The sequence below is a fragment of the Gymnoscopelus microlampas genome (genome assembly GCF_963454915.1).
Source record: "Gymnoscopelus microlampas genome assembly, chromosome: 10".
NCBI lineage: Eukaryota > Metazoa > Chordata > Actinopteri > Myctophiformes > Myctophidae > Gymnoscopelus > Gymnoscopelus microlampas.
The window spans coordinates 50,921,815-50,949,216 of NC_139947.1; the positions used below are offsets into that span (position 1 = coordinate 50,921,815).

Consider the following 27,402-nt stretch of genomic DNA (forward strand, 5'->3'; position numbering starts at 1 on the left):
ATTTTTTCACATTACTCCTACAGTTTTTAACCAAACGTCATGCAAATCAGTACACAGTATCTCTATAGTCATGTGATCAACCCTGATCTGTCCGATTTCCCATATTCCATCCTCATTGGTTAAGGTTGCCATCCAAAGTTTGCAGGATTGGTCCGTTTTGAACAAACTGCCTCAAATCATCAACGCAGCTTGCGATTTCCATGAAATTTCACACGCACATTCCCGCTAGGCCGAGGAAGAAATGCCACCCTTTTCATATTGGCCTGTTATAGCGCCACCAGCAGGTCTAATTTAGCAAAACACATTTTTGGAACAAAATGCCTCAAATCATGAATGCAGTGTCTGATTGCCGTGAAAGGCCTATACCCAGGGGGCAAAGGGGGGTGTGCTGCATTTGCCCTGCCATCAAAGGTTGGCCACCAGAAATAATATCTATGACCCAGTAGGATCACAACCTATATGGACAACCCGGTCAATTTTTTGCTGGAAATCCAATATGGCCGCCTCAATATTGGCCCCTATCAGAAAATAGCTTTGGCGATAACGTTTGAACCAGATGGGCTAGAAATGCAAACTTGGTGTCTATTTCATGGTTTCAGAGCATGAGAAACTCAATGGAATACTTATTTTTATGATTAGGTGTGTCTGGACCTTTACTTTGCATATTTCCAAGATGGACGCCACCCGAAAATGAGTTTTACTATGACCTTTACAGTGACAGCTAACTGTTATGGCAAAAAGTCTGCTTTTTAAGCAATATGAACACATTTGGTCAGTTTGAGCTTTCATTTCTATGTTGTCAATATGGCTGCAGTCATAAATAATGTATGGTATTACATTTTTGCTCAGATTCTATCTATAGTTGTGGGGATGATTGCAGTGAAAAATCTGAGAAAAAGGCCACAATGTATCTTATGTATCATTTTAATAAACTAACTACAATAAAAAACAGACACATGCACACTCCAGGACTTGCCAAAAACTTCAACTTTAGGGCTATACAAATTAACATAGTGGTATGCATTCAAGTAACATAACAAAATATAGACTACTTAGTGACAAACAGAGTAAAAGCGGATTTGAGGTTGCCTACAAAAGGTTCATTTTGACCTCTATGGTGCTGTCTTGCCTGCTTCTAAAGCCAATGATACTATGGTACAATGCTATTCACCGTCACTGTTGTCACGTGTTGCACTGATCCTGCTGCATCGTGTCTCCAGTCCCTGGCAACGGCCTCCTAAGTAGCATGGAATTTCCTTCTTTGCACAGGAACAGTTTTTCTGGCAGCCTTTGATACAGCTGCATGATATTGCCTTGTTCATTGACACAGGCCAGGCTGGCTCGGTAGATGCAAGGGGGACTGCATTGCTATACAGGTGAGGCGTCCAGAGATGGCAGTCCTAGGAGAGCAGCTGCTGCTTTTTCAGGAATCATTGAATGGGCAACCAACTGCAGTCCTCTGGGCAACCTTCCTGGAGATGTCAGATATTCTCCAAAGGTTTATCTACTACGATCGGGAAGGTGACTGGACAGGACATCTCTGTGAATCAGCAAGAATGCTACCCTACCTCACTGCAGCAGGCCACTACAAGTACGGGCAGCAATCTTTACCTCTGTATTTGGCTGAGATGAAGAAACTACCAGAAACAGCTTCAGAGGTACATGAAGCACTGATGGCAGGTGTATTTGTTGGCAGACGAGCAGATGGCAGCCACAACAGTGTTGCTTTTGACATGCTACTGGAGCAGACCTATAATGCTGATGCCAAGGAAGCAAGCGGTCTGGATGGCATTACACTCAGCCCTGCTGCCCGGACAAAATGGGTCTACACAAAAACACTCACTGCAGCTGTCTCTGCAGAGCTCAAGTCTATGCTCCACCTCCACTCCTCCAACCCACACCATGAGTCTGGTCAGAGTCGTGTAACCCGGGATGCAGAGATGGTAGTCAAGGTCATGGCAGCAGTGGAGACTAACCCATTTACAGTGAGCACATCATCCATGATCAACATATCTACAGGACAGTGTGCTGATTCCACAGTCAAGGACGACTTGATGAGTGTGAACAAACTGGGTCTGAAGGCACTGTGTGAATCACTGTCCAGTGATCAGAAGAAGACAAGCATAATGAAGCTTAACACTTTCCATACTCAAAACACAAAATCCAAAGAATCGAAGGGGAAAACCTCAGCACCTGGCAAGAGCAATGAAATTACTGCCCTCCTGCGCATGACCCAAATCATAGCCAGTGGTGGAGAACTCAACCTTGTTGACTTTATAGGCAACCACAAGTGGAGTGACTTCCCCCCCTTCCCTCTTCCAGGAAGATGGCAGGATGAGAACAGGTACCAAGGCAAGCCTTGTGAAGGTCCTGAAAGAGGAGACCAAAGTTGCATGCATCCCTGACCTGCCTACAGAAGACAGAAAAACAGCAGTAGTTATTGATGCCATGTATGCCATACGCCATTGGTCGTTCCTGAAAGGTGAAGCATTTGGAACAATCGCTGAACGATACCAACGTCTGCTGTTGAATGATGTGCCTGCTGGCACAGAGATCATTCACTTCTGTTGTGACCGGTACAGTGGACCTAGTCTTAAGACAGCTGAGCAAGAACACAGATATGCTCAACCAAAACCTTCCAAAGAATATGAAGTCAGTATGCATTACACAGCTCCAGATCCTCGGGAGTTTTTTGCTGTGTCAGCTAACAAGGCAAACCTATTGAGTTTCCTCTGTGACGAATGGTGTGAAAATGAGAAACTTAAGTCGGCCCTTGGTCCAACATATCTTTACCTGGGTGGGGGGTTTAAAGAAGAGACAATGAGTGTGGTGATCAAGGAGGGGTCTATTGAAGATGTCCCTGCACTAGAATCCACACAACAGGAGGCTGATACAAGAATAATACTCCACACCCTGTACAGTGTCCAGAATGACAAAGTTGACAGAGTTGTCATCCATGCCAATGACACAGACATCATCATCATGTGCCTTTACTATAAAGCAACCCATCTCAGATGCCTTCCAGAGCTGTGGGTGAGAACAGAGCAAAATTCATACCTTCCTATCCATCAAATGGTATCAGCACTGGGGCTCGCACGGTGTCGTGCCCTGCCCTTTATCCATAGTTTAAGTGGCAGAGATACCACCAGCTATCCCTTCTTCACTGGGAAGAAGGCATGGTTCAAGGCCAGCATGCGTCTGGATCTCCCTGCACTTGAGGAGTTTGGTGAAAACTCTTCTGATTCCCCCTCAGATGACGTCATCAATCAAGCACAAGACCTCACAATTGCTGTATATACATCCAAAGCGGACCACCCGGAGGATTTTGACCTGAGTAAGCTTAGAGTGTACAAGTTCCTCAATAATAGATCAACCCTCTTAAAGCTGCTGCCCCCGACAGAGAATGCCTTTGACCTGCACCTGAGAAGAGCTGCTCTAGCAACCATAATAGATAAATATGCACACATCGCCAAGCCGGATATTCCCTCTTTCGCAGAGTATGGATGGTCTCTCAATGCTAGCAATGCAGTCCCCCTTGCATCTACCGAGCCAGCCTGGGCTGTGTCAATGAACAAGGCAATATCATGCAGCTGTATCAAAGGCTGCCAGAAAAACTGTTCCTGTGCAAAGAAGGAAATTCCATGCTACTTAGGATGCCGTTGCCAGGGACTGGAGACACGATGCAGCAGGATCAGTGCAACACGTGACAACATTGATGGTGAATAGCATTGTACCATAGTATCATTGGCTTTAGAAGCAGGCAAGACAGCACCATAGAGGTCAAAATGAACCTTTTGTAGGCAACCTCAAATCCGCTTTTACTCTGTTTGTCACTAAGTAGTCTATATTTTGTTATGTTACTTGAATGCATACCACTATGTTAATTTGTATAGCCCTAAAGTTGAAGTTTTTGGCAAGTCTTGGAGTGTGCATGTGTCTGTTTATATTATAGTTAGTTTATTAAAATGATACATAAGATACATTGTGGGCTTTTTCTCAGATTTTTCACTGCAATCATCCCCACAACTATAGATAGAATCTGAGCAAAAATGTAATACCATACATTATTTATGACTGCAGCCATATTGACAACATAGAAATGAAAGCTCAAACTGACCAAATGTGTTCATATTGCTTAAAAAGCAGACTTTTTGCCATAACAGTTAGCTGTCACTGTAAAAGTCATAGTAAAACTCATTTACGGGTGGCGTCCATCTTGGAAATATGCAAAGTAAAGGTCCAGACACACCTAATCATAAAAATAAGTATTCCATTGAGTTTCTCATGCTCTGAAACCATGAAATAGACACCAAGTTTGCATTTCTAGCCCATCTGGTTCAAAAGTTATCGCCAAAGCTATTTTCTGATAGGGGCCAATATTGAGGCGGCCATATTGGATTTCCAGCAAAAAATTGACCGGGTTGTCCATATAGGTTGTGATCCTACTGGGTCATAGATATTATTTCTGGTGGCCAACCTTTGATGGCAGGGCAAATGCAGGTTTCCAAAAAAAGGGGGGGTTTGCCCCCTGGGTACTAAGAATAAATGCCACCCTTTTCACATTGGCCTATTATAGCGCCACCAGGAGGCCACAATAACCTGCCTGACCTGGCGGAGACCTGTGCTCCGAGGAGCACTTTTTCTAGTTTTTATTTTCTTCGTCCTAGAAGTGGGGGGATATGACCCCTACCCAATGGAACCGGATACCCCCCCCCACTGCGTCCCTGATATACACAGTACTGTGGGTATAATATACTCACGGCCAGGAGGATGTGCGTGCCGCTGTGCATGACCTCGATGTACTGGTAGTCCATGAGACAGCCCATGACGGTGAAGTAGGACTGGCTCTCCGCGGTGGCGGCGGCGCGGACCCCCGGCGGGGTCTGGAAGATCTCGCTCTTCACGCAGCCAGGCCCGTGCTCCCTCCACCACGAGTGGTGCGCCGAGATGTTGAAGGTCAGCAGGTCACTGTCCTGGAAGAGATGAGAGGAGAGGAGATGAGATGAGACCGCCATCAGCGTCACGTCTGCTTATTAGTATATATAAGACACTTTGGGCTTGTTTTTCATGGAAAGGACCCCCAGATTAATATGTATTTGTATTTGTCCGCAGACAGAGAAAATATTTTGTGCCAGGGAGCTACAAGCTCACAATGCATTGTGAGCTTGTAAATCTGCCATTTTCAAATAGCCGTAGCCTAGTCGCTTCTTTTGGGCATGTTTTCATAGACCTGGTTGCTTATTTCTCTTAAAACACTGAACGCAACAATCTGGCAACACTGGTCAGGGGTGGTGGACAGTAACAAAGTGCATTTACTTGAGTACGGTACTCAAGTACACTCAAGTAGCTGTGCTTTTCATGAGTATTTGTGAATACTTATGACTTTCACTCCGCTAGGAGTACTATCTATACTTTGACTCAAGTACTGGGCTTGAGTACTTGAGTCCATCACTGATCAGCATTTAAGGAGACGCGGAAAACAACATTTGAATGCAATGGTGGCACTAATGTCTACTGGCATCTCTGTTATTACACCGTAAAAGTTAAATTAATGCTGCAATCCATCATTTATTGTAATGAATAAAACATGATTTTTAACCAATCTGTAGGGTAGAGTATGTTAACACAATTTATTACACGGCTTGGTTGAATGCTTAATTCTGGCAATCACTGAATTCATCAGTGTGTTATTTCTGAATAATGACCGAGCGCTGAACTCTGAAAACTGAATAACAGACTGCTGCCTAATCAAAGGATCAGAGCACCTGCTCATATCAATCCGCGGTGCTTCATTTTTGCTCACAACGCGTTGCGATGCGACGCGTTGTGAGCTTGTAGATCGGCTATTTTCAAATAGCCTATGTATAAAATAGGTTTAAAGTGGTTAATGTATGTTTCATTAAATCATGATATATATCTGAAAAGTAACTAGTAACTAAAGTTTTCAAGTAAATGTAGTGGAGTAAAAGTACAATATTTGCCTCTGAGATGTAGTGGAGTAGAAGTAAAAGTATTGGAAATTGGAAATACTCAAGTAAAGTACAAATACCTCAAAATTGGGTTAGGTACAGTACTTAAGTAAATGTACTTAGTTACTTTCCACCACTGCAGCCATGTAAACAAACACACAAAGTCAGACTCATTTACAACTAAACTAAAGAACGTTTTTGATAACACTTGAAGCGAGAAATAGAAATTGCAGGAACAGAATATTGATTCATATTTGATCAACACTTCCTATCTGGGGTTTTCAGAGCCGACCATGTTGCACTGGACGCACCTGGTATACATTAATGCAGGGGTTTTCAACTGATTGTGAACTATAGGGACCAGACGTTAACTGATATACTGATCGTATGAGCGCGGAGCACACACCAGCACAAACATGTGATTCTATGGGCTCATTTTATAATAATGATGAGCATTGATGACTCATCCAGGCAATCCGGTACACTTCCCCTTCTTGAGGTTCTAACTCCCTTTTCTGTGGAATTTCTTGACTTCCAACTTCCCAGCAAATAACAACATTGACGAGTCATCATAGGTGACCAGGTCATATAAGGCACTGCCCTTATATGATTGGTTCTCATTTTGGCTGCGGACTCAAAAACATTTTGTGCCAAGCTCATAGCGCGGCACAAAGTGACGCACTGTGAGCTTGTATATCTGCTATTTTTGAATAGCCAAAGTATAAAGTATGGTTAAAGTCTGTTCAAATTATAATTTGTGACTATTTTTTTATACCAATGGTATAGGGGACTGTTCCTCAACTAGTGGATTTATTTTTTTCAAACAAATCACAAAAATACAATCTTCACTTTCCTACATTACTAAATGCACGGTCAGGGACCACACGCATTACCTTCAAGGACCACCAGTAAGTCCACGGACCATCGGTTGAAAACCCCTGAATTTATGGATTACTTCATCACCGTAATCAACGAAAATCCTTTCAAAATCAATCAAATCATTTTGCTGTCACTTTTGGGTCAATGTATTCATTTCTTTATGAAGTATCTGTAATAAGCAGGATAATGGCCGGGGAGCAGGTCATTATTCAACCCTGTCAGGGTTTATTTCTCAATAATGAGCCACTCCCCGTCAGTTATCCCTTAACTAGTACTGTACATGTTCTTCCATTGAGACATTTGCAGTAGACTGTGGTGTCGGGTAGGACAGTGGTTCTCAAAGTGGGGTCGGGGACCCCCAGGGCTCCTTGAGGGGGTTCCAGGGGGTCAGCAGCAAAGTTTGTTAATACATTTTAGCCTCTTTATCCATATTGTATACGTTGGCTATTAAAAAATAGCACATATACAAGCTTGTATATCTGCTATTTTTGAAAAATGTGCTTGAAAAATGTTTAATAATTTAGATGTTACTTACTTTGTAATGTTTAATAACATAGATCGGCTATTTTCAAATGGCCGAAATGTATATAGGGCTGAAGTGGTTAATGTGTGTTTAGTAATAATAATCAAAATCTACAAAGTAATTAGAAACTAAAGTTTTCTAATAATTGTAGTGGAGAAAAAGTACAATATTTGCCTCTGAGATGTATTGGAGTAGAAGTAAAAGTACTGAAAATTGGAAATACTCCAGTAAGTAAAAGGTACAGTACTTGAGTAAATGTACTTTGTTACTTTACACCACTAGTTAAACATGCAGGGGTCTGCTCCGTACACGTTCTACCCCGTTAGGCACCATTTGAGAGCATGAGCTCCTGACACACACACACCCCGGTGCTATGTTCAATACGCGTGGGAAACCATCATTCACACAGTCAGTCACACACACACACACACACACACACACACACACACACACACACACACACACACACACACACACACACACACACACACACACACACACACACACACACACACACACACACACACACACACACACACACACACCAATCAATGGCCCAATAGTGCAATCTAACCCTACATGTGCCCTGCAGTGACAAGACGTTGCATTATTAACAGCAGCCAATGAGACGCTGTCAGGAAGTCATTTCTGATTCCTATCTGCCACGCTGTGAAAGACCTATAGCCGGTTGACTGTCTAAACGGAAGTACCGGAATCTGGTGGAAGTACCGCCCAAGGAAATGAAGTTGACGCTTTACAAATCTGTTTACATTCTCCGTGAATGAAACGAGTGTAGTGATTGGTCAAAAAAGATTGTTCCCGGGGTAAATATGTTGCGACAGAAGTCCCGCCCCTATAAACACTCTGTGCATTAGGTCGTGACCAGGCTTTTCTCCTCTAAAAGTGCTATTTAAATGCACCATTTACCAATCAATCTATCTATCTATCTAGCAGATACCAGAACAACGATGGTCTACATTACAGTCATTTAGCAGATGCTTTTATCCAAAGCGACTTACAATAAGTGCATTCCACATAGGTAGGGAACGAAAACTACTAATCACCAGAAGTCCTTAAGTGCATTTTCTGTAAAAAAAAAAGCAACCAAGAGTATACCTAGTGCTAAGGTAAAAGTGCAATATATCAGATACCTATTTCCTTAAACAGATGAGACAAAATAGCTAAGTCAAATGAGCAGGAGCTAAAACAAATAATTGTATCGACTAAACAAGATCCAATAAAACAGTGCAACAATAAAACAAGCCTTTGTACAACTAGTTAACAACAAGTAAGCCAGACAAAGAGGAAGGGTAGTGTTTCCTGAAGAGGTGGGTTTTCAGCCTGCGGTGAAAGATGAGCAGTGATTCTGCTGTCCTGACATCAGTGATTCTGCTGTCCTGACATCAGTGGGAAGTTCATTCCACCACTGTGGGGCCAGAACAGAAAAAAGTCGTGACCGTGTAGATCGGCCAGAAGGACCACTGAGCGACCAGGCAACCAGTCGCCCTGAGGTGGCAGACCGAAGTGGTCGAGCAGGGGTGTGAGCATTGACCATAGCCCGGAGGTAAGAAGGAGCTGTTCCTTTCACTGCCCTATAGGCTAGCACCAGGGTTTTAAACTGGATGCGAGCCGCTACGGGGAGCCAGTGTAGAGAACGGAGAAGGATGGTTGTGTGGGAGAAATTGGGGCGGTGGTCATAATGTGAAACAACAATAGGCTGTATGGTACGATCCTCATATCATACAATAACACTCATTCTATCTACTGCAGTAAAGCACATCCAATTTGTGCGTTGATCTCATCGGCTCACCTTGCCCCTTCAGTATCCTATTTTCTCTCTCTCCCTCTCCCTCTCTCTCTCTCTCTCTCTCTCTCTCTCTCTCTCTCTCTCTCTCTCTCTCAGAGAAGGTCAATAGGTAGGATTTGGTAGAATAATGATGTGACAGATGCCGTGATGGAACCTGTGTTCCAGTGAAGCGTGACCATCATAGTTACAGTAACCCGGTGGTCCATATACCGGAGGGGCTGTCTGTCGGCTACTGTCAACAACGGCACAGTTATCCTGCCCCCCCCCCCGACACTGCTGCCTTAAGCTCTAATCAATCTGGCCCTGGCCCTACCACACATCCAAGGTTACATCATAGGGGGGAGGGCAATTGGAAAATATATTATTTTTATTTATTTATTTTCAAATTCAAATTAAATAAATGCGATTATTCACACGCCTGTTTTGGCTACGGAATTATTCTCGTTATTATTCAAAAAGAAAACCAATCTGTAAGCTTGTAAGTCAGGTATTTTCAGGTAAATGTTTTACTTAAGTAAAAGTATCAATACTGGAATGTAGACGTGCTCAGTCCGGAATTAAAAATGTACTTGAGTAAAAGTGTAAAAGTACCTTTTTTTTTTAAAAATAGCAGATCTACAAGCTCACAACGCGTCGCATCGCTTGTAGATTTTCAAATAGCCTTTTCGTCTATTTTCAAATAGCCTAGGTATAAAATAAGTCTTAAGTGGTTAATGTAAGTTTTATAATGTAATATATTTATATCTGCAAAGTAACTAGTAACATAAGTTTTCAAATAATTGTAGTGGAGTAAAAGTACAATGTTTGCCTCTGAGATGTAGAGGAGTAGAAGTACTGAAAACTGGAAATACTCTAGTAAAATAAAAATACCTCAAAATTGTACTTAAGTACAGTACTTGAGTAAATGTACTTAGTTACTTTACACCAGTGCATAAACGTCAACACAAAGCCCTATACACCCTAACACTTGTAAAGACCTAGAACAGGCCCAGGCAACGCACAGCATTCTATCAGGATTACTGTCAAACAGTCACAGTCTGTTTAGCATCGGCCGTGGTTTTTTTATCGTTTGAGAGAAGACGTAATTGATGGTGATGTCACAGCGGGGGTGTGGGGGGATGGGGGGGTGGGACACACACACAACCAAACGAATTCTTTCACCGACAGACGGTAAAGAGCCACTAATAGGACATTAACCCTTTAAGGCCGGGAAGGGAACGCATCTGTGTCATTTTAAGATTTCTTTGGCTCTATAAAAATAGCAGATATACAAGCTCATAGCGCGGCACCGAGTGCCGCGCTATGAGCTTGTAGATCTGCTATTTCTTTTTTTTAATCGTGAAAATGTGTGCAAATCTTTAGTTTGAATATATATACTTTTTTAAAGCGAAAGTTTTTAACTCAAATCTTTGCTTCTGGGGATTTTACAAATGTCTTCTAAATCCAAACAGTTTTTTTTACTTATGTTGCTATATTTTCAATGGTTTTCAAACTTTTTTCATGTCAAGGACCCCCAAAATAATATGTATTTGTCCGCGGACCCCCTCCCATCTAAAAATATTTTGTTCCAGGGACCCCCAGAAGCAAAGATCTACAAGCTCATAGCGCGGCACTCGGTGCCGCGCTATGAGCTTGTAGATCTGCTATTTTTGAATAGCCAAACAAATCTTAAAATGACACAGATGCGTTCCCGGCCTCAAAGGAATAAAGATGCCACCCCGTGGTGACGAGTGACTCCTGGTCTATCTGTCACCGACGTGCAACATAATAGAAGTACATCTGCATGTCTAAGGTTTGTCTACGGTGAAAACAAATCCTTCAGTGTTCATTTAACATTTAAAAGGAACAGGAGTTAGACTAATAGGTAAAATTATGACTATGGCCTTTCCTGGTGTGTGTGTGTGTGTGTGTGTGTGTGTGTGTGTGTGTGTGTGTGTGTGTGTGTGTGTGTGTACCTTTGAAAGAGGAAAACGTGAGTGAGAGACATAAACAGAGGGACAGAGAGCATTGTAGATGGTTGTCTTTTTTTGGGGTGGGGGTGGGGGGGTGGGGAGTACAGCGGGGGTCTGAAGGATGGGCCGGGGCCAGTGTTTGGGATCAATAGGAAATGACAGAGCATGTGGCATATGACTCCAACAAGCCCCCAGTAGAGACCCTCGCACGCACACACGCACACGCACACGCACACACACACGCACACGCACGCACACACGCACACACACACACACACACACGCACACGCACACGCACACGCACACACACACACACACACACACACACACACACACACACACACACACACACACACACACACACACACACGTGAGGACATGGATGGATATTTAGCGAATACCATATTTAAAAGAATTGTGGCCTTTTTATCCGTGAGACTAGAACCATAAAAAATAGCAGCTCACAACGCACGTTGTCAGCTTGTAGATCGCCTATTTTCCCGGTGCACGACACCAGCGTACAGCTAAGTATAAAACACCCATATAACTCCAAACCCAACCTCCTGAACCTAAATTCTACTAAATGTCTATTCCTAAACCTATAACCCCAACATGAGTCTTATTCTAATTGTAAAAGTATCTCTAAAAATCAGTTTGAACCATAAAACATTTTCTTCACAATGTCTATTTATTCATATTCTACTACAATGTATCTTGTGAGGACCAACACACACGCGCGCGCGCACACGCACACACACACACACACACACACACAAACACCCTGTCAGTTCAAGTGGACACTGGTCACGGTGGGCTACACTAACGCAGGATTAGCTGACCGTGGTTTATGATCAAAATGGGTTGGAGGTCTCCCAGCGTGCTGCGGATGAGGTTTTGTACGCGTGTACGGCACGCTCGCGTGTGTGCGTACGCGTGTGTGTGTATGTGTGTGTGCGTACGCGTGTGTGTGTATGTGTGTGTGCGCTCCATTAGCCCTCTCTCCTCCTGGCCACCATATGCAGAGCTGGGAGCCCAGGCCCGCCTCCATCTGTCGGGTTAATGCCCAGCCTTCAGCCCCTAGCAGCTGGCCCCTACAAGGCTCATTATTCTAGCTAGGAACCACTGCAGAAAACACACACGCACACGCACACACACACACACACACACACACACACACACACACACACACACACACACACACACACACACACACACACACACTTGCTAGAGCCAAGGTCTATCTCACATTGACAGAATGAGCGGCAGTGCTTTGGGAAGGAAGGTGTTGCTAGAATCCACGGCGGCGGCCATCTGAGCCGCCGTGTGTGAGACCAACGCTTCACTTCCTACATGAATGCTCTCTCTCTCTGTGGTCAGCCATCTCTGTGGTCAGACAGGACCAGCAGGCCCACTGCCAAGCAGAAACTCACACTCCATCTGGGGCCAACACACCATGAGGAGTAGTGTGGTGGAGGAGGAGAGACTGAACATGATCTGGTACATATAACCCATTAAGACCTGAGGCCGCTTCTAAACATCCTACTATAATTCTAGTAACCTCTGTCTGTAGTGGTGAGTAGGTGAGTACGTGAAGCTACCCGGTTCTCCTCAGTGGCTGGACCAATTGCTCTGATTTTGCACACAGCCATTGACCATTACCATCTCAACTTAACTGTGAAGCCTGTTTTTCAATTTAATCCAATCTCAGCTTCTTATTAGCGTTTTTGTGTCAAACACTGTCGCCATGGTTACGGGGCTGCCCAGCTATGGGACGAACTGCCTCCCGGGTTGCCAGATCATGTGCGCATATCCCCCCACGGATGCGCTGCGCCGACCGGGTATGGTCTAGTTTTCTAAATCCTAACAGTTCTTCGGAAAAATATATTAAAGATGTATTTTCACGATTATTCAAAAATAGCAGATCTACAAGCTCATAGCGCGGCACTCGGTGCCGCGCTATGAGCTTGTATATCTGCTATTTTTGAATAGCCAAAGAAATCTAAAGTGACACAGATGCGTTCCAGGTCTTAATGGGATAAGAGAGGAGAGGAGAATTGAGGAGAGGAGATTTGTTCCTCAACGTGGTGCGAATGTGCGTGCAAGGTTTCACCGCAATCGGTTCATGATTTGCGGCATTTTGTTCAAAACGGGCCACTCCTGCAAACTTCAGATGTCAATCTTAGCCAATCAGGATGGAATATGAAAAATCAAACAGATCCGTCTCGATCACATGACTATAGAGATCATGTGTACCGATTTACGTGACATTTTGATAAAATCTGAAGGAATAATATTTAAAAAAATGTTTCACATAAGTCGGCCTCCTGGTGGTGCAATAAAAGGCAGATGTGAAAAATGCAGGGCAACGGTTTTTCCTTTGCCTCTCTAGGGAGTGCGCATACAAAGTTTTACACAGATCGGCCTGTTATAGGGCCACCCTGAGGCTGATTTGAAAACGTTCAAGTGGTATTTCTTCCTCGGCCTAGTGGGAATGTGTGTGCAAAATTTCACAGAAATTGCATGCTGCGTTCATGATTTGAGGGATTTTGTTTAAAAACGGAGCACTCCTGCAAACTTTGCAAGCCAATCTTAGCCAATCAGGGTGGTATATGAAAAATCTAAAAGACCTGTTTGGTTTAATCAGGGGTGCAATGCTCAGTGGACGGGGTTGCACGCCGAGCAACCACTTATTTGGCCAGGGGGACGCGCAGGCACACGCATAGATTTAAAACTACTTTAAATTCACACTTCATCAAAGTTTACAAAGGCTCCCGACTCACGCCAGGTACATTAACATAGGAATTAGCCTATATGCATAGCAATTGTCCATTGTGTGACCTGTACTGTAGGTGTTAAGCGACGTGCGCGTCACGTCATTAAAATAGAGAGCAACCACTTCTCAAATGAGCATAGCATCACTGGGTTTAATAACTATAGAGATACTGTGTACCGATGTGCGTGATGTTTGGACAAAATCTGTAGGAGTATTGTGTCCAAAAATGTGTTTTGCAAAAATCGGCCTGCTGGTCAGCATGGCCCATGTAAAATAAATGACCAAAAAAACATACAGGGTGCAAAACATAGTGTCGGCCATGCCTCCCGGCCTGTCGGAGACAAGGAGAGGAGCTGAAAGAAAAGGAGATTAAACAGTGGAACAGAGAAAAGAGGGGGGAAAAAAATCAGGAAAGGGGAGGAATAGGGTGCGGAAATGTACAAGAGAAGTGCAAGGGCAGAAACTCACTAAAATATATGAAAAATAATAAGAAAAAAGATCAAAGGGTTGGGGAGAAGAGAAGGTTGGCCGGAGGAAGGAAGGAAGCATAAAAGAAAGCGGTGTGTTGTGGATGAACTGTTATGACAGAGACAGATGACATGCTTCTCTTTGTGTCTCAGTGAAGCAGCCTGGAGCCCAGAAGAGTTGGAGAAAAACATGACACTCACAGAGAGAATGAAGGCAATGCATTCTGTCTTCATTCTGCCTTCATTCTGCCTTCGTTCTTCTCTCAGTGCACAGGAAAATATTCACTGACCGCAATGTTAAAATGTTCAATTAGATAGAATGTTATTCAGACAGATGCTAGTTTCATTGTTTACGTGGTATATCCTTTAGTTTCAATGTACAGATTATTTATTGATAGTATATTGTGTTTAGACTGATGCCAGTATCTTTGTTTACCTGTGATCCTAGTTTACTGGAGGCACAAGACTGTCTCTCAGCATTTGATGAATGTGTTTACCTTGCTCATTGTCAAGTCGTATTATTTAAATGCATTATTATGCGCAAACATAATTGTACATAACTGTCAAAAAGGGGGGGGGCTATAACGCTCAAGAGCTTATTTCCATTGTGATCCTTTAAGTCCATATGTATTTTTGTCCTTGTCACATAAGTGCATTTCCAGCATATATTCTGTACCGACTCTGTCTCTCTCTGTCTCTCTCTGTCTCTCTCTGTCTCTCTCTGTCCTGACTTGTCTGGCTTACTGTAGCTCATGACTCACGTCTTCCGGGCCACCTATATGTGACCTCTCTGCAAATGTACATATTCTCTGTATGGGCTTCATATAAACTTCACAACGGGCTGGGTGACGACACGGCCCTGCTGTCATCTATCTGCTGCTCTGAGAGAAAAGCTACCGTGGTTCAACTCAATGAGCAGTCCCCACCTCACAGGAGGGAAGCTGTTGTTATCACAAGATTCACAACAGAGGTCTTCTTAAAGGGATATTTCACTTTCAAACATGTCTGGGGTCATTTTAAGGTCTGCTCTGGCTTTTGTGAGCACATTACATTACAGTCATTTAGCAGACACTTTTATCCAAAGCGACTTACAATAAGTGCATTCAACATAGGTAGGGAACGAAACTACTAATCACCAGAAGTATTAAGTGCATTCTCTTCTAAAACAAGCAACTAAGAGTATAAGGTCTATATCCGCTACCTACTTTCTTAAACAGATGAGACAAACAGGAACATCAAATGAGCAAGAGCTAAAACAAATAAGTATTGAATAAACAAGAACCAATAAGACAAGAGCTCGTACAACTAATTGACAACAAGTAGGCAAGGCGAAGAGGAAGGGTAGTGTTTCCTGAAGAGGTGGGTTTTCAGCCTGCGGTGAAAGATAGGCAGTGACTCTGCTGTCCTGACATCAGTGACTCTGCTGTCCTGACATCAGTGGCGAGTTCATTCCACCACTGTGGGGCCATGCAGAACAGAAAATAGCTGTGACCGTGTAGATGGGCCAGAATCTACTAGCACAGAATCTACAGAATCTACTAGCACCCCAGACAGTTTTTAAGTTGCTTGATTCGGTACTTAGATATTTGATATTCATTTTATCTCACGCATTAGAAGGACGATATCAGTCACCAAGACCCAAGAACTGCTGTTTTTGATGAATCCATCATGATTAAAATGAGTTTGAAGTTACAATTGGTGTGAATAGGAAGTGGGCGTGTCAGATACAACTATATCAAATATTTAAATACTGAATCAAGCCACTTAAAAACTGTCTGGGGTGTTTACAAAAGCAAGAGTAGACGTTACCCCCTTTAATTCACAACAGGGTCCATTTGAACTCCTTTGTGTCACAATCTGTGTCTTGTTTTGTCTCCCTGGTGCTCCTGGTTTCTTAGTCATAGTTGGGGTTTTACTTTACAGTTGTGTTCCTTTAATTTGAAGTGTGTATTCCTCGTTTCTTAGTTGTAGTTAGATTTTTGATTTACACTTGCGTACCTTTATTTTGTAGTAGTAATGTTCTAATGCCTCCTGGTTCCCTCTGTTGCTGCTGTTACCACCTTTTAGCTCTAGCCCAGGGGTCTTCAGCAGGAGGTCCGGGACCCCTAGGGGGTCCTCAGAGTTACTACAGGGGGTCCGCCAAATCTTTGTGTGATGTGATTTTTTTTTTTGCGTAACCACTTGAACCCTAACATCCTTTTTCTGAAGAGAACTTAAGCCAAAAATAGCCGATCTACTGTACAAGGCGTTGTGAGCTTGTAGATTTTTTCTATTTTTGGCAAAGAGGTATAGGTGTAGAGGGAAAAAAAGGGCAGTACCAAGTAAACAAAAAATGTTTGATCTAAAACACAATTTTACACAACATAGAGGGGGTCCCCGCTTAATCTCTATCTCGGCTAGGGGGTCCTTGGCCTGAAAACGTTGAAGACCCCTGCTCTAGCCTATCCCTGAGTTGATTGTCAATTAGTTCACCTGGGTCTAGTTTATAGTCCTTGTGTATTTATACCCCCTATTCCCACCGTGTTGTGTTTAAACTCAGAAAGCTTAGTTCTCTTGAATATTTCCTCGTATTCCTAGAGATTTAGTTTATGTTTCCTCGTTCCTGTTGTGTTTGTGTTATTAAACACTATTGCAGCGACCTGTCCTGCATGCCTCTGCTTCATCCTCCATGTGGGTCCTACACTTTCTCCTGACTTTGCGTCCATTTTTACAGCGTGGCTCTGGAAAAACTCAAGCCGTCTATAAAAGTGTCTGTCGGTGTGTGTCTCTGTGTCTAATCTCGCAAACCGCTGTGGATCTGCTGTTTTTGACACATCATCCACTGCATAATTGGCCAAATTCCCATGTCTTGGCAGATAGATGGGTCTGGTTCTCTCACACACACACACACACACACACACACACACACACACACACACACACACACACACACACACACACACACACACACACACACACACACACACACACACACACACACACACACACACACACACACACACACAGTGGTGGAAAAAGTACTCAAATTCTTTACTTAAGTAAAAGTACCAATACTGCAATATAAAAATACTACAAGTAAAAATCCAAAATTAAAAATGTACTTGAGGTAAATTAGTACAAAATTATACTTGTATAAACATATTTTGAAAATAGCCTAGGTATAAAATAGGTTTAAAGTGGTTAATGTATGTTCTATAACATAATCATAATTATAATCATAATTTAAATCTGCAAAGTAACTAGTAACTAAACTTTTCAAATAATTGTAGTGGAGTAAAAGCACAATATTTGCCTCTGAAATGTAGTGGAGTAGAAGTTAAAGTATTGGAAATTGGAAATACTCAAGTAAAGTACAAATATCTCAAAATTGTACCTAAGTAAATGTACTTTGTTACTTTCCACTACTGCACACACACACACACACACACACACACACACACACACACACACACACACACACACACACACACACACACACACACACACACACACACACACACACACACACACACACACACACACACACGACAACCAACCAACACGTATTCCTAACAGAAACAGTCACTCAACAGGCTTAAAGCCTAAAGACATCCATGGTGGCTGACAGATGGTAAGATGTCAGAGACACTCACCTTGGACAGGCCTCCCACGTCCAGGTAGAAGCAGATGAGGAACACGTTCCAGGCCACCCACAAGGCAGCCCATACTGTATACTGCAAAGAACACACACACACACACACACACACACACACACACACACACACACACACACACACACACACACACACACACACACACACACACACACACACACACACACACACACACACACACACACACACACACACACACACACACACACACACCTGGAGATTAGCTGAATGGAAAGCCAAAGGCAGCAGGAGAGAGAGAGAGAAGTCAAGACAAAATAACAAGAGCTGAAATGACAGGCAGTGGGTTTTGAGTTGAGTTAACCCATTGAGACCTGAAGCCGATTCTACATGTCTACTAAATCTCAACGGTATTCTGAAAAACGTACGTTTCTATATCAGTGGTGTTCAATCTTTTTCATATCAAGGACCCCCAAAATTATATGTATTTGGCCGCGGACCTCCATCAAAATATCTTGTTCCAGGGACCCCCAGAAGCAACGATTTGAGTTAAAAATGTTAAAATGTTAAAAATAGCAGATCTACAAGCTCGTAGCGCGGCACTCGGTGCCGTGCTATGAGCTTGTATATCTGCTATTTTTGAATAGCCCAAAGTGTAAAATAATGCTTTTCAGCTCAAATCTAAAAATGACAGGTCTTAATGGGTTAAGGTATAGTATGACCTCGTACGCACACGCACACGCACACACACACACACACACACACACACACACACAGGTTTGTATCATTATACTTGTCAGGACATCAACCTTTTTAGGACGCAAGTTTATAAATGCCATTTTAAACCGTAAAGCTGAAAAAAAGCATTGTGAGCTTGTAGATCGGCTATTTTCCGGTGCAAAACACCAGCGTGAAACTCAAGTATAATCAAGCATAACCATCTCTAATCCCTAAACCTAACTTCAAAATGTCTAACCTTAAACCGAACCCAAACCGTAATATTTTTCTAATTGTATACCTATCTAAAAATCTAAAACCTATCTTTTTTTAAATTTGTATCATACAACAACCATTTCTCTAGTGAGAACCAGGAAATTGGTCCGCACGATGTATTTCCTTATTTTCAACTTGTTTAACCCTAAAGCCGAGTTAGACATAGTGAGTAGTAAGTCACTTTGGTGTAGATCACCGAAGATAGACGATCTACAAGCTCAAGACGTGACGCACTGCGGGGTCCACGTTGTGGGCTTGGAGATCGGCTATGTTTGGTGCGGCATACCTGTAACCCCAACACCTAAACCTAACCTGTAATAACCCTAAAACAACCAATTCTCTCACACCGTCTAGTTACTCAAATTCTACAATATACTTGTGGGGACCAAGTATAGTAATACAAGTGCACACATACGCACGCACGCACACACACACGCGCGCGCACACACACACACACATGCACGCACGCACGGCAGAACCCTCTCATTTGAGAGAAAAAAAGAACAAAACAAAAAAACACAGTCAATCTTCTTAAGCCCCAGAGGCGTAGGTTCACAACCGTTCACACACAGGGTGAATGGAGTTCATGGACTGTCAGACTGTCTCTCTACACAGCTGTACAGACAGACAGACAGACAAACAGGAAGGTGGGACGTCTCTAATACAGCCGTACACCGTCTACCGTCTACATCAGTGCTTCTCAAACTTTTTCATGTCAAGGACCCCCAAATTGACACTTATTAGCCCGCGGACCCCCATTTTGAAAAGATATGCCAGGGACTCAACCATTTAGATTTATTGGTGGTCCCAATCTACACTGTATCATCATCATCAGTGTTCATTTAACTCTGAGAGTGTACAAATGGAACCAAATGGACCCGTTAGGGTCCATTTGGTTCCATTTGTACACTCTCTGAGTTATAGACCCAAAAGGACCCAATTTGGACCCCCTGGAACCCCCTCAAGTACCCCTGGGGGTCCCCGGACCCCACTTTGAGAACCAACGGTCTACAACGTCTACTGCTGTACTACATCTTTGAATATATATATTTTCAAGCAAACATTTGTAACGCAAATCTTCTGTCTGTCTGTCTGTCTGTCTGTCTGTCTGTCTGTCTGTCTGTCTGTCTGTCTGTCTGTCTGTCTGTGTCTGTGTCTGTGTCTGTGTGTGTGTGTGTGTGTGTGTGTGTGTGTGTGTGTGTGCATAGGCTTGGCTCCTGGCTTCCAGACTGGCACACAGCAGACCTGTCTCAGGTCACACCATGCCTGCCATCTTCATATCAGACCTCCACAGTATAAAAGCCTAAAGGTCTTCTCTCCACTCGCCGCCACATGCTTCTAGACACTTTCTCCTAGAGGATTATTTAGTGCATTCTATAGTTCTACCGTGTTCCTGTTTTTCTCCTGTGCTTCAGCCTGCCAGCCTGCCTTCAACCTGCCTGTCTGCCTGCCTTCAGCCTGCCTTCAGCCTGCCTGCCTGCCATCAACCTCTGCCTGCCAACTACCTCCGCTCCAGCCGAACACCCCCCTAGGCTACCCATCACCCCCCCCCCATTCCTCCTTTGTTAAAAAACAAAAAACCTTGGACTTTGCGTGTTTTTTGAAAGTATGAAGTTATTCAATTTATCTCAGTCATAACTTTATATATTTAGGTTATTTGCCATATCTAGCCTGTGCAACTTCAAAGCCTAATTTTATTCATATGTTCCAGTGATAAACGACAAAAGCACAATTCAATCTTTAATCGCAATTATTTGTGTGACAATTGAATGAATCGTCATGTAAAATTTCGTAATCGTGACCATATGTTTCTGTCTGTCTGCCTGCATGCCTGTCTCTCTCGCTCTCTCTCTGTTTCTCTCTCTCTCTGCAAACTCCATGCCTGATCTCTTATGATGTAAAACTAAAATAGACCAAAGTAAATGTTTCCAGCAATCACACTAAAACACAGCGGTGCATTCATTGCACCCATGTGTTTTGAAGAATAATATACCTTCTGCTTGTGGGGTCTGGATAGAGCCCCCCCCCCCCCCCAAAATTCAGCCAAATCCTCAACTAGACTGCAATAGAGGCAGACTTGGGGTTATAGTACTTGCAGTGGTGTACAAAGTATATCGTTGCTGTCGGGCAGAAACCTCTTATCTCCATATTCTAAGCTAAGCTTGTACATCCGCTATTCTTTGAAAAATATTGAAAACATTTTTAAACATAAATCTTCTCTTCTGGGGGTCCCTGGCACAAAATAATTTCAGATGGGAGTCCGCGGCCAAATACATCTTCATGTGGGGGTCCTTGACATGAAGACGTCTGAGAAGCACTGATGGTGGACTGACTGACTCACCACCATGATGTAGCGTGGTCGGTACTGGATGGTCCCGAACAGACCCAGGATGACCAGGATGATGTGGAAGAAGTTGGACAGGATGGGAGCCCACTGGTAGCCCAGGAAGTCAAACACCTGTCTCTCCAGGGCCAACATCTGAGAGAGAGACACAGAGAGAGAGAGAGACAGACAGACAGACACACAGATTGTTATTCAGTATTTTACGTAACGTCCAGGATTTATGTCACATTCACAGCAGCAGTGATTTCTGGGTGTGTACAAAATGTCTGAAACATCTACATCAGTGGTTCTCAAACTTTTTCATGTCAAAGACCCCCAAATTGACACTTAATAGCCTGCGGACCCCCATTTCAAAAGATATGCCAGGGACCCCCATAAGAGAAGATTTCTCAACCATTTTAATTTCAAGGACCCCCAGTTTGACATGCATTAGGGCTACGGACCCCCATTTAATGTCATTTCTATCACTTGGACCGCAATTTGTATTGTAATCTATGTCAATTTAACTCTCAGAGTGTACAAATGGAACCAAATGGACCCTAACGGGTCCATTTGGTTCCATTTGTACACTCTCAGGGTTACAGACACATAGGGGTCCATTTGGTCCCTGTCCATCATTTAGCTGGGGACCCCCTGGAACCCCCTCAAGTACCCCTGGGGGTCCCCGGACCCCACTTTGAGAACCAATTATCTACATCACCCACAAAGGTGACATGGACCTTGGTGATTCCACCTATAGTCCACACACGTCCATACAGCGATGCTTTGATATTCAAAAGGAAGTATACACTGTAAGCTGTACTTTTCAATACTTCTCACATTATTTTAATTCATGACATGAATGTACAGTATCGTTGCTTGTAAGCAGAGATGTAAAGTAACTAAGTACATGTACTCAAGTACTGTACTTAAGTAAAACATTTAGGTACTTTTACTTTACTGGAGTACTTTACATTTTCAGTACTTTTACTTCTACTCCACCACATCTCAGAAGACTATTTTATACTTTTACTCCACTAAAATTATTTGAAAACTTTAGCTACTAGTTACTTTGTAGATTTTGATTATTATTACAAAACATACATTGACCACTTCAGCCCTATATACTGTACATCTAGAATTCCGGACTTTTACTTGTAACAGAGTACTTCTACGTTGCAGTATTGATACTTTTACTTAAGTATAGAATTTGAGTACTTTTTCCGCCACTGGCTGACACAGACCAGACTTCCTCTCTCCCGCAGACAGAGAGAGGAGCTCAGCCTGGAGGTTGTGGCCTATATATAAAAGATTATTAAATTCAATAAAAAACCCAACAATGACAGATTCATCGATTCCAATCCCCGCTGAGCCAACAAAAAGCTCCACAATTTCCGAGCCTCCTGCCAGTTAGCGCGGCCTCCAGCCCCACACACACACACACACACACACACACACACACACACACACACACACACACACACACACACACACACACACACACACACACACACACACACACACACACACACACACACACACACACACACACACACACACACACACACACACACACACACACACACACTCCATGGGAACTTTATGGGAGGCAAGAGGGCTTTCCCTTATTACTACTGTCTAATCCTGAGTGTTGGTTTCACTCTGAAATGGACCCTTTTCTGGTCCATTCCTAACCTTTCTGAGTTAAAGGAACACTTTGACGGTGTAATGATGCCACAGCACTGAGCCAAGGTATTCATTAAACGTGCACACACGCACGCACGCACACACGTAGCTGTGTCTGTATACAATACACACACTGTATGTACACAGTGCACACACACAAGGGCATGCTCACATACTGCACCACGCATACACCACACGCATGTGCACGTAGGCCTATAGTACAGACACACACACACACACACACACACACACACACCCATCAGATGGGACTCGGCACTCGGTGCCGCGCTATGAGCTTGTGTATCTGCTATTTTTCAATAGCCAAAGAGATCTTAAAATGACACAGATGCTTTCCCAGTCTTAATGAGTTAATGTCACATGCCGTGTTATATTAACTAGTCCATACAGGGTTGCCAGATCTGCTTATTATAATTTCCCCGCAAGGTTTTATTTGAAAATAGCAGATCTACAAGCTCACAACGCGTCGCATCGCGACGCGTTGTGAGCTTGTAGATCTGCTATTTTCAAATAGCTGATGTATATGTTAAAGTGCGCACGTGGCCCATAGTCGCTTCTTTTGGGCTGGTTTTCCTAGACCTGGTTGCTTGTTTCTCTCACAGAATCTGGCAACACTGAGTCCATACCCGGTCGACGCATCCGTGGGGGGGGGGGGGTATGCGCACATGATCTGGCAACCCGGGAGGCAGTTCATCCCATAGCTGGGTAGCCGCGTAACCATGGCGACATTCTTTTACACAAAATAAACGCTAATAAACGGCTGAGATTTGGTGAAATCGAAAAACGGGCTTGGCTGTTCCGTGCACATGGTAATGGTCAATGGCTGTGTGCAAATTCAGATCAATTGCTCCAGCCACCGAGGAGAACCGGGCAGAACAGTTTTTGGCCTCACCACGCACTACAGACAGAGGTTTCTGAAATGATAGGAGGATATCTCTCGTCCTCCCTTTTGGTTGTGTGGGTTTGTGTCCCACTGGTACAATCGTAATTAACACTGTACGGATTCACGCTCTAGTAAGGCCTGCCACTAATTCTACACCCGGGGACCCGCTCCCCGGAGTTTCTTTTATTTCCCACGTCGCAGTTCCATGGACTGTCACTACGGGACCCCCAGCTGCGGCTCAAGACTGTGACTGTGGACCGGGCCTCTCCATGGAGCACGACCGTGGATTTCTACTACACTACACTATACTGTATATTACCTTAACATCCTTATATTATACCATTATATACTGTATACACATTATTGCTGTACTATATTATATTATTATATACTATCTTACACTATTATATTTGCTACTATTGTTATTGTTACTACTTGTATCTCTCTCTGTCTCTCCTCTCCCTCTCTCTCTCTCTGCCTCGACCTGACGCGATCGAGGCAAAAGGCCCCCACCCTAGAGCCTAGGGTCTGCCTGACGTTTCTTCCAGTTAAGAGGGAGTTTTTCGTTGCCACTGTCGCAAAATGTCTTGTTCAGGGTGGGACTGTGGGGTCTCTTCTCTACATGTAAAGTGTCTTGAGACAACTTGTTGTGATTTGACACTTTAATAAAATTGAATTGAATATACACATACATTATGTTATCAATAAAATGGTGCTTTGCCAATTATTTTGGGGAGCCACTTGCACTATCCTCACGGGCCACCAGTGGGACCCCCCAGGGTCAACATGTTGGGAATCGCTGACATAAACGCTCACGACGTTCACAACTCCTCCGTGCGTCCCTCCTCTATCAAAGTGTTCAACTTATTGCTTTGACATTTCATACCACGGCAACAAAAAAAGAAACACTACGGCAATAAAAACAGCAGCAGCAGTCTGAACCTGTGAGACTACATGAGAGGTTATTTGCATCAACTCAATTAGCATAGCATTTGTAGGGGAAACACATGGGGGGGGGGGGGGGGGGGGGGGGCAGGGGGCGGGGCATTTAATTAGAATGCCATCACCAGGGTGAGGTGTGTGTGTGTGTGTGTGTGTGTGTGTGTGTGTGTGTGTGTGTGTGTGTGTGTGTGTGTGTGTGTGTGCATGTGTGTGTGTCACAGGGCGATGGTGTGTATGTCGTGTGTGGACATGTCATCGGCAGCCAACCGCATGAAGATGGATGAGGGAGGGAGGAATCTCGTCTCCGCCGCCATGATGGGCACACACACACACACACACACACACACACACACACACACACACACACACACACACACACACACACACACACACACACACACACACACACACACACACACACACACACACACACACACGCACGCTCTTGGTACAGGGCCATGGTCATACTTCTTAATGCGATGGAAATGTTACTAGCCACCCGATGCCACTTGCTGACAGAAGAGGAACACACAAACAAAATAATAATAATAATAAAATAAAGGGTTGATAATAATAACCCCAGTGTCCGTATTCAGGGGGCCAACATTCTGAAACAATAGACAATCTACAAGCACACACATCTCTGGAGCACATATAAAAATCTTGATGATTTTGAATTTGAATTCTGAAAAGTAAAGTCTACAGCCCTCCTATAAGACACAGGCAGAGTAGATTTGTGGGTGGTGCCAACCACCCCTATATCTGGCTTTGTCCGTGTGTCCGTCCGTATGTATGTATGTATGTATGTATGTATGTATGTCCAATAAACAAACATTGATGACAACATCAATACGCGGGTCAATACGGGGCTCATCAAAGGCACCACTCTCTTCACACAGGGTGTGATTTTTTTTTACCATTTCATCATGAGCATTAGTGAGGACCAATTATATGAAGATGGGTTGAAAATGGGTGAAGTCGTCCTCTAACACTTGGATAACAAACAGAGCCCTATCTGCAGACTAACAGGGTTGGGGGGCTCACTCTCACAGCTCTCTTGACAGTGCACACACACACACACACACACACACACACACACACACACACACACACACACACACACACACACACACACACACACACACACACACACACACACACACACACACACACACACACACACACACACACACACACACACACACACACACACACACACACACACACACACACACAAATATGATATGAGAACGGGTCACGCTGGCCTGGCCCTTACAAAACTCATATTATATAACTGAACTTGTTCTAGTCAAGACGACAGCATCCTGAATAACAATTGGAGCAAAATACTTTGCAAGACTCTTCCAGTACTTTTCCATTTCATAACAGCTCAAGATCTGGTAAAAAAAAACAAAAAAAAATGGATATTACCACCAAGGTTCAGTGAACCTTCCATTTGATACCGCGCCGTGTTTGGCAAGGAGATGTGCTGACAAGCATGCAGCGCTGTGTGGAGTATTGAATATAATATAGGCTATGCTTGTGTTATTGAAGAAATATATGGAAACAACATGACTAATAAATATTGATGATGGAATACATATTATACATTACACATACTGCCTCTGCCATCCCACACCCAAACGTTCTGATATGAACAACAACGCCTTCACATGCCTACAATTTACAATGTAGGCATTTAACAGACGCCCTTTATGGCGACTTTAACCCATTAAGACCTGGAACGGTGTCATTTTTAGGTTTGAGCTAAAAAGCATTATTTTACACTTTGGGCTATTCAAAAATAGCAGATCTACAAGCTCATAGCGCGCTACGAGCTTGTAGATCTGCTATTTTTGAAAAATCGTGAAAATGTGTGCAAATCTTTTTATATATATTGTTTTAAAGCGAAAATGTTTTACTTGAATCTTTGCTTTTGGGGGTCCCTGGAACATATATTTTTAGATAGGGGTCCGTGGCCAAATACACGTCATTTTGGGGGTCCTTGACATGGAAAAAATAACCACTGATATTATGGCGACATAAGTTTTTTCAAAAAACTGTTGAATCCCCCAGAAGCAAAGATTTGAGTTACAAATGTTCGCTTTTCTAACACAAATCTCAAGATTTGCAAAAAAAATAACGATTTTTCAAAAATAGCAGATATACAAGCTCATAGCGCGGCACTCGGTGCCGCGCTATGAGCTTGTATATCTGCTATTTTTGAATAGCCAAAGTCTAAAATCTGTAAAGTCTAAAAATGCGACACAGACACGTCCCAGGTCTTAAAGGGTTAATAAGCAAGGTAAACACATACATCAAATGCAGAGAGATACAGTAGTGTAGTGCAGGGGTGACGCAACTTTGATGACTTTTTACTCAAGTCGATTTTGAATCCCGGACTTTCACTATTGTAACAGAGTACTTCTACATTGCAGTATCGATACTTTTACTTAAGCAAAACATTTGAGTAGTTTTTCCACCACTGGTGAGCGACCGTACGCGTGACGCAGTCATACACGGCTCTGTGTATATTTACTCATGTAAGGAGGAAATGAGGGATCGAGAGAATGGAA

The 27,402-nt window shown here is 43.3% G+C and overlaps 1 protein-coding gene across 1 annotated transcript in view; it reads right to left on the reverse strand.

The window, feature by feature from the left end:
- nkain4 (sodium/potassium transporting ATPase interacting 4) overlaps window positions 1-27,402 on the reverse strand; it is a 107,342-nt gene that overhangs the window by 44,262 nt on the left and 35,678 nt on the right. The window contains exons 2-4 of the mRNA XM_084068217.1: window positions 21,316-21,453; window positions 18,003-18,083; window positions 4,761-4,973 (exon numbers count right to left, since the gene is read on the reverse strand). Coding sequence (XP_083924343.1) covers window positions 4,761-4,973; window positions 18,003-18,083; window positions 21,316-21,453 — 432 coding nt within the window. The remainder of the gene's footprint in view (window positions 1-4,760; window positions 4,974-18,002; window positions 18,084-21,315; window positions 21,454-27,402) is intronic.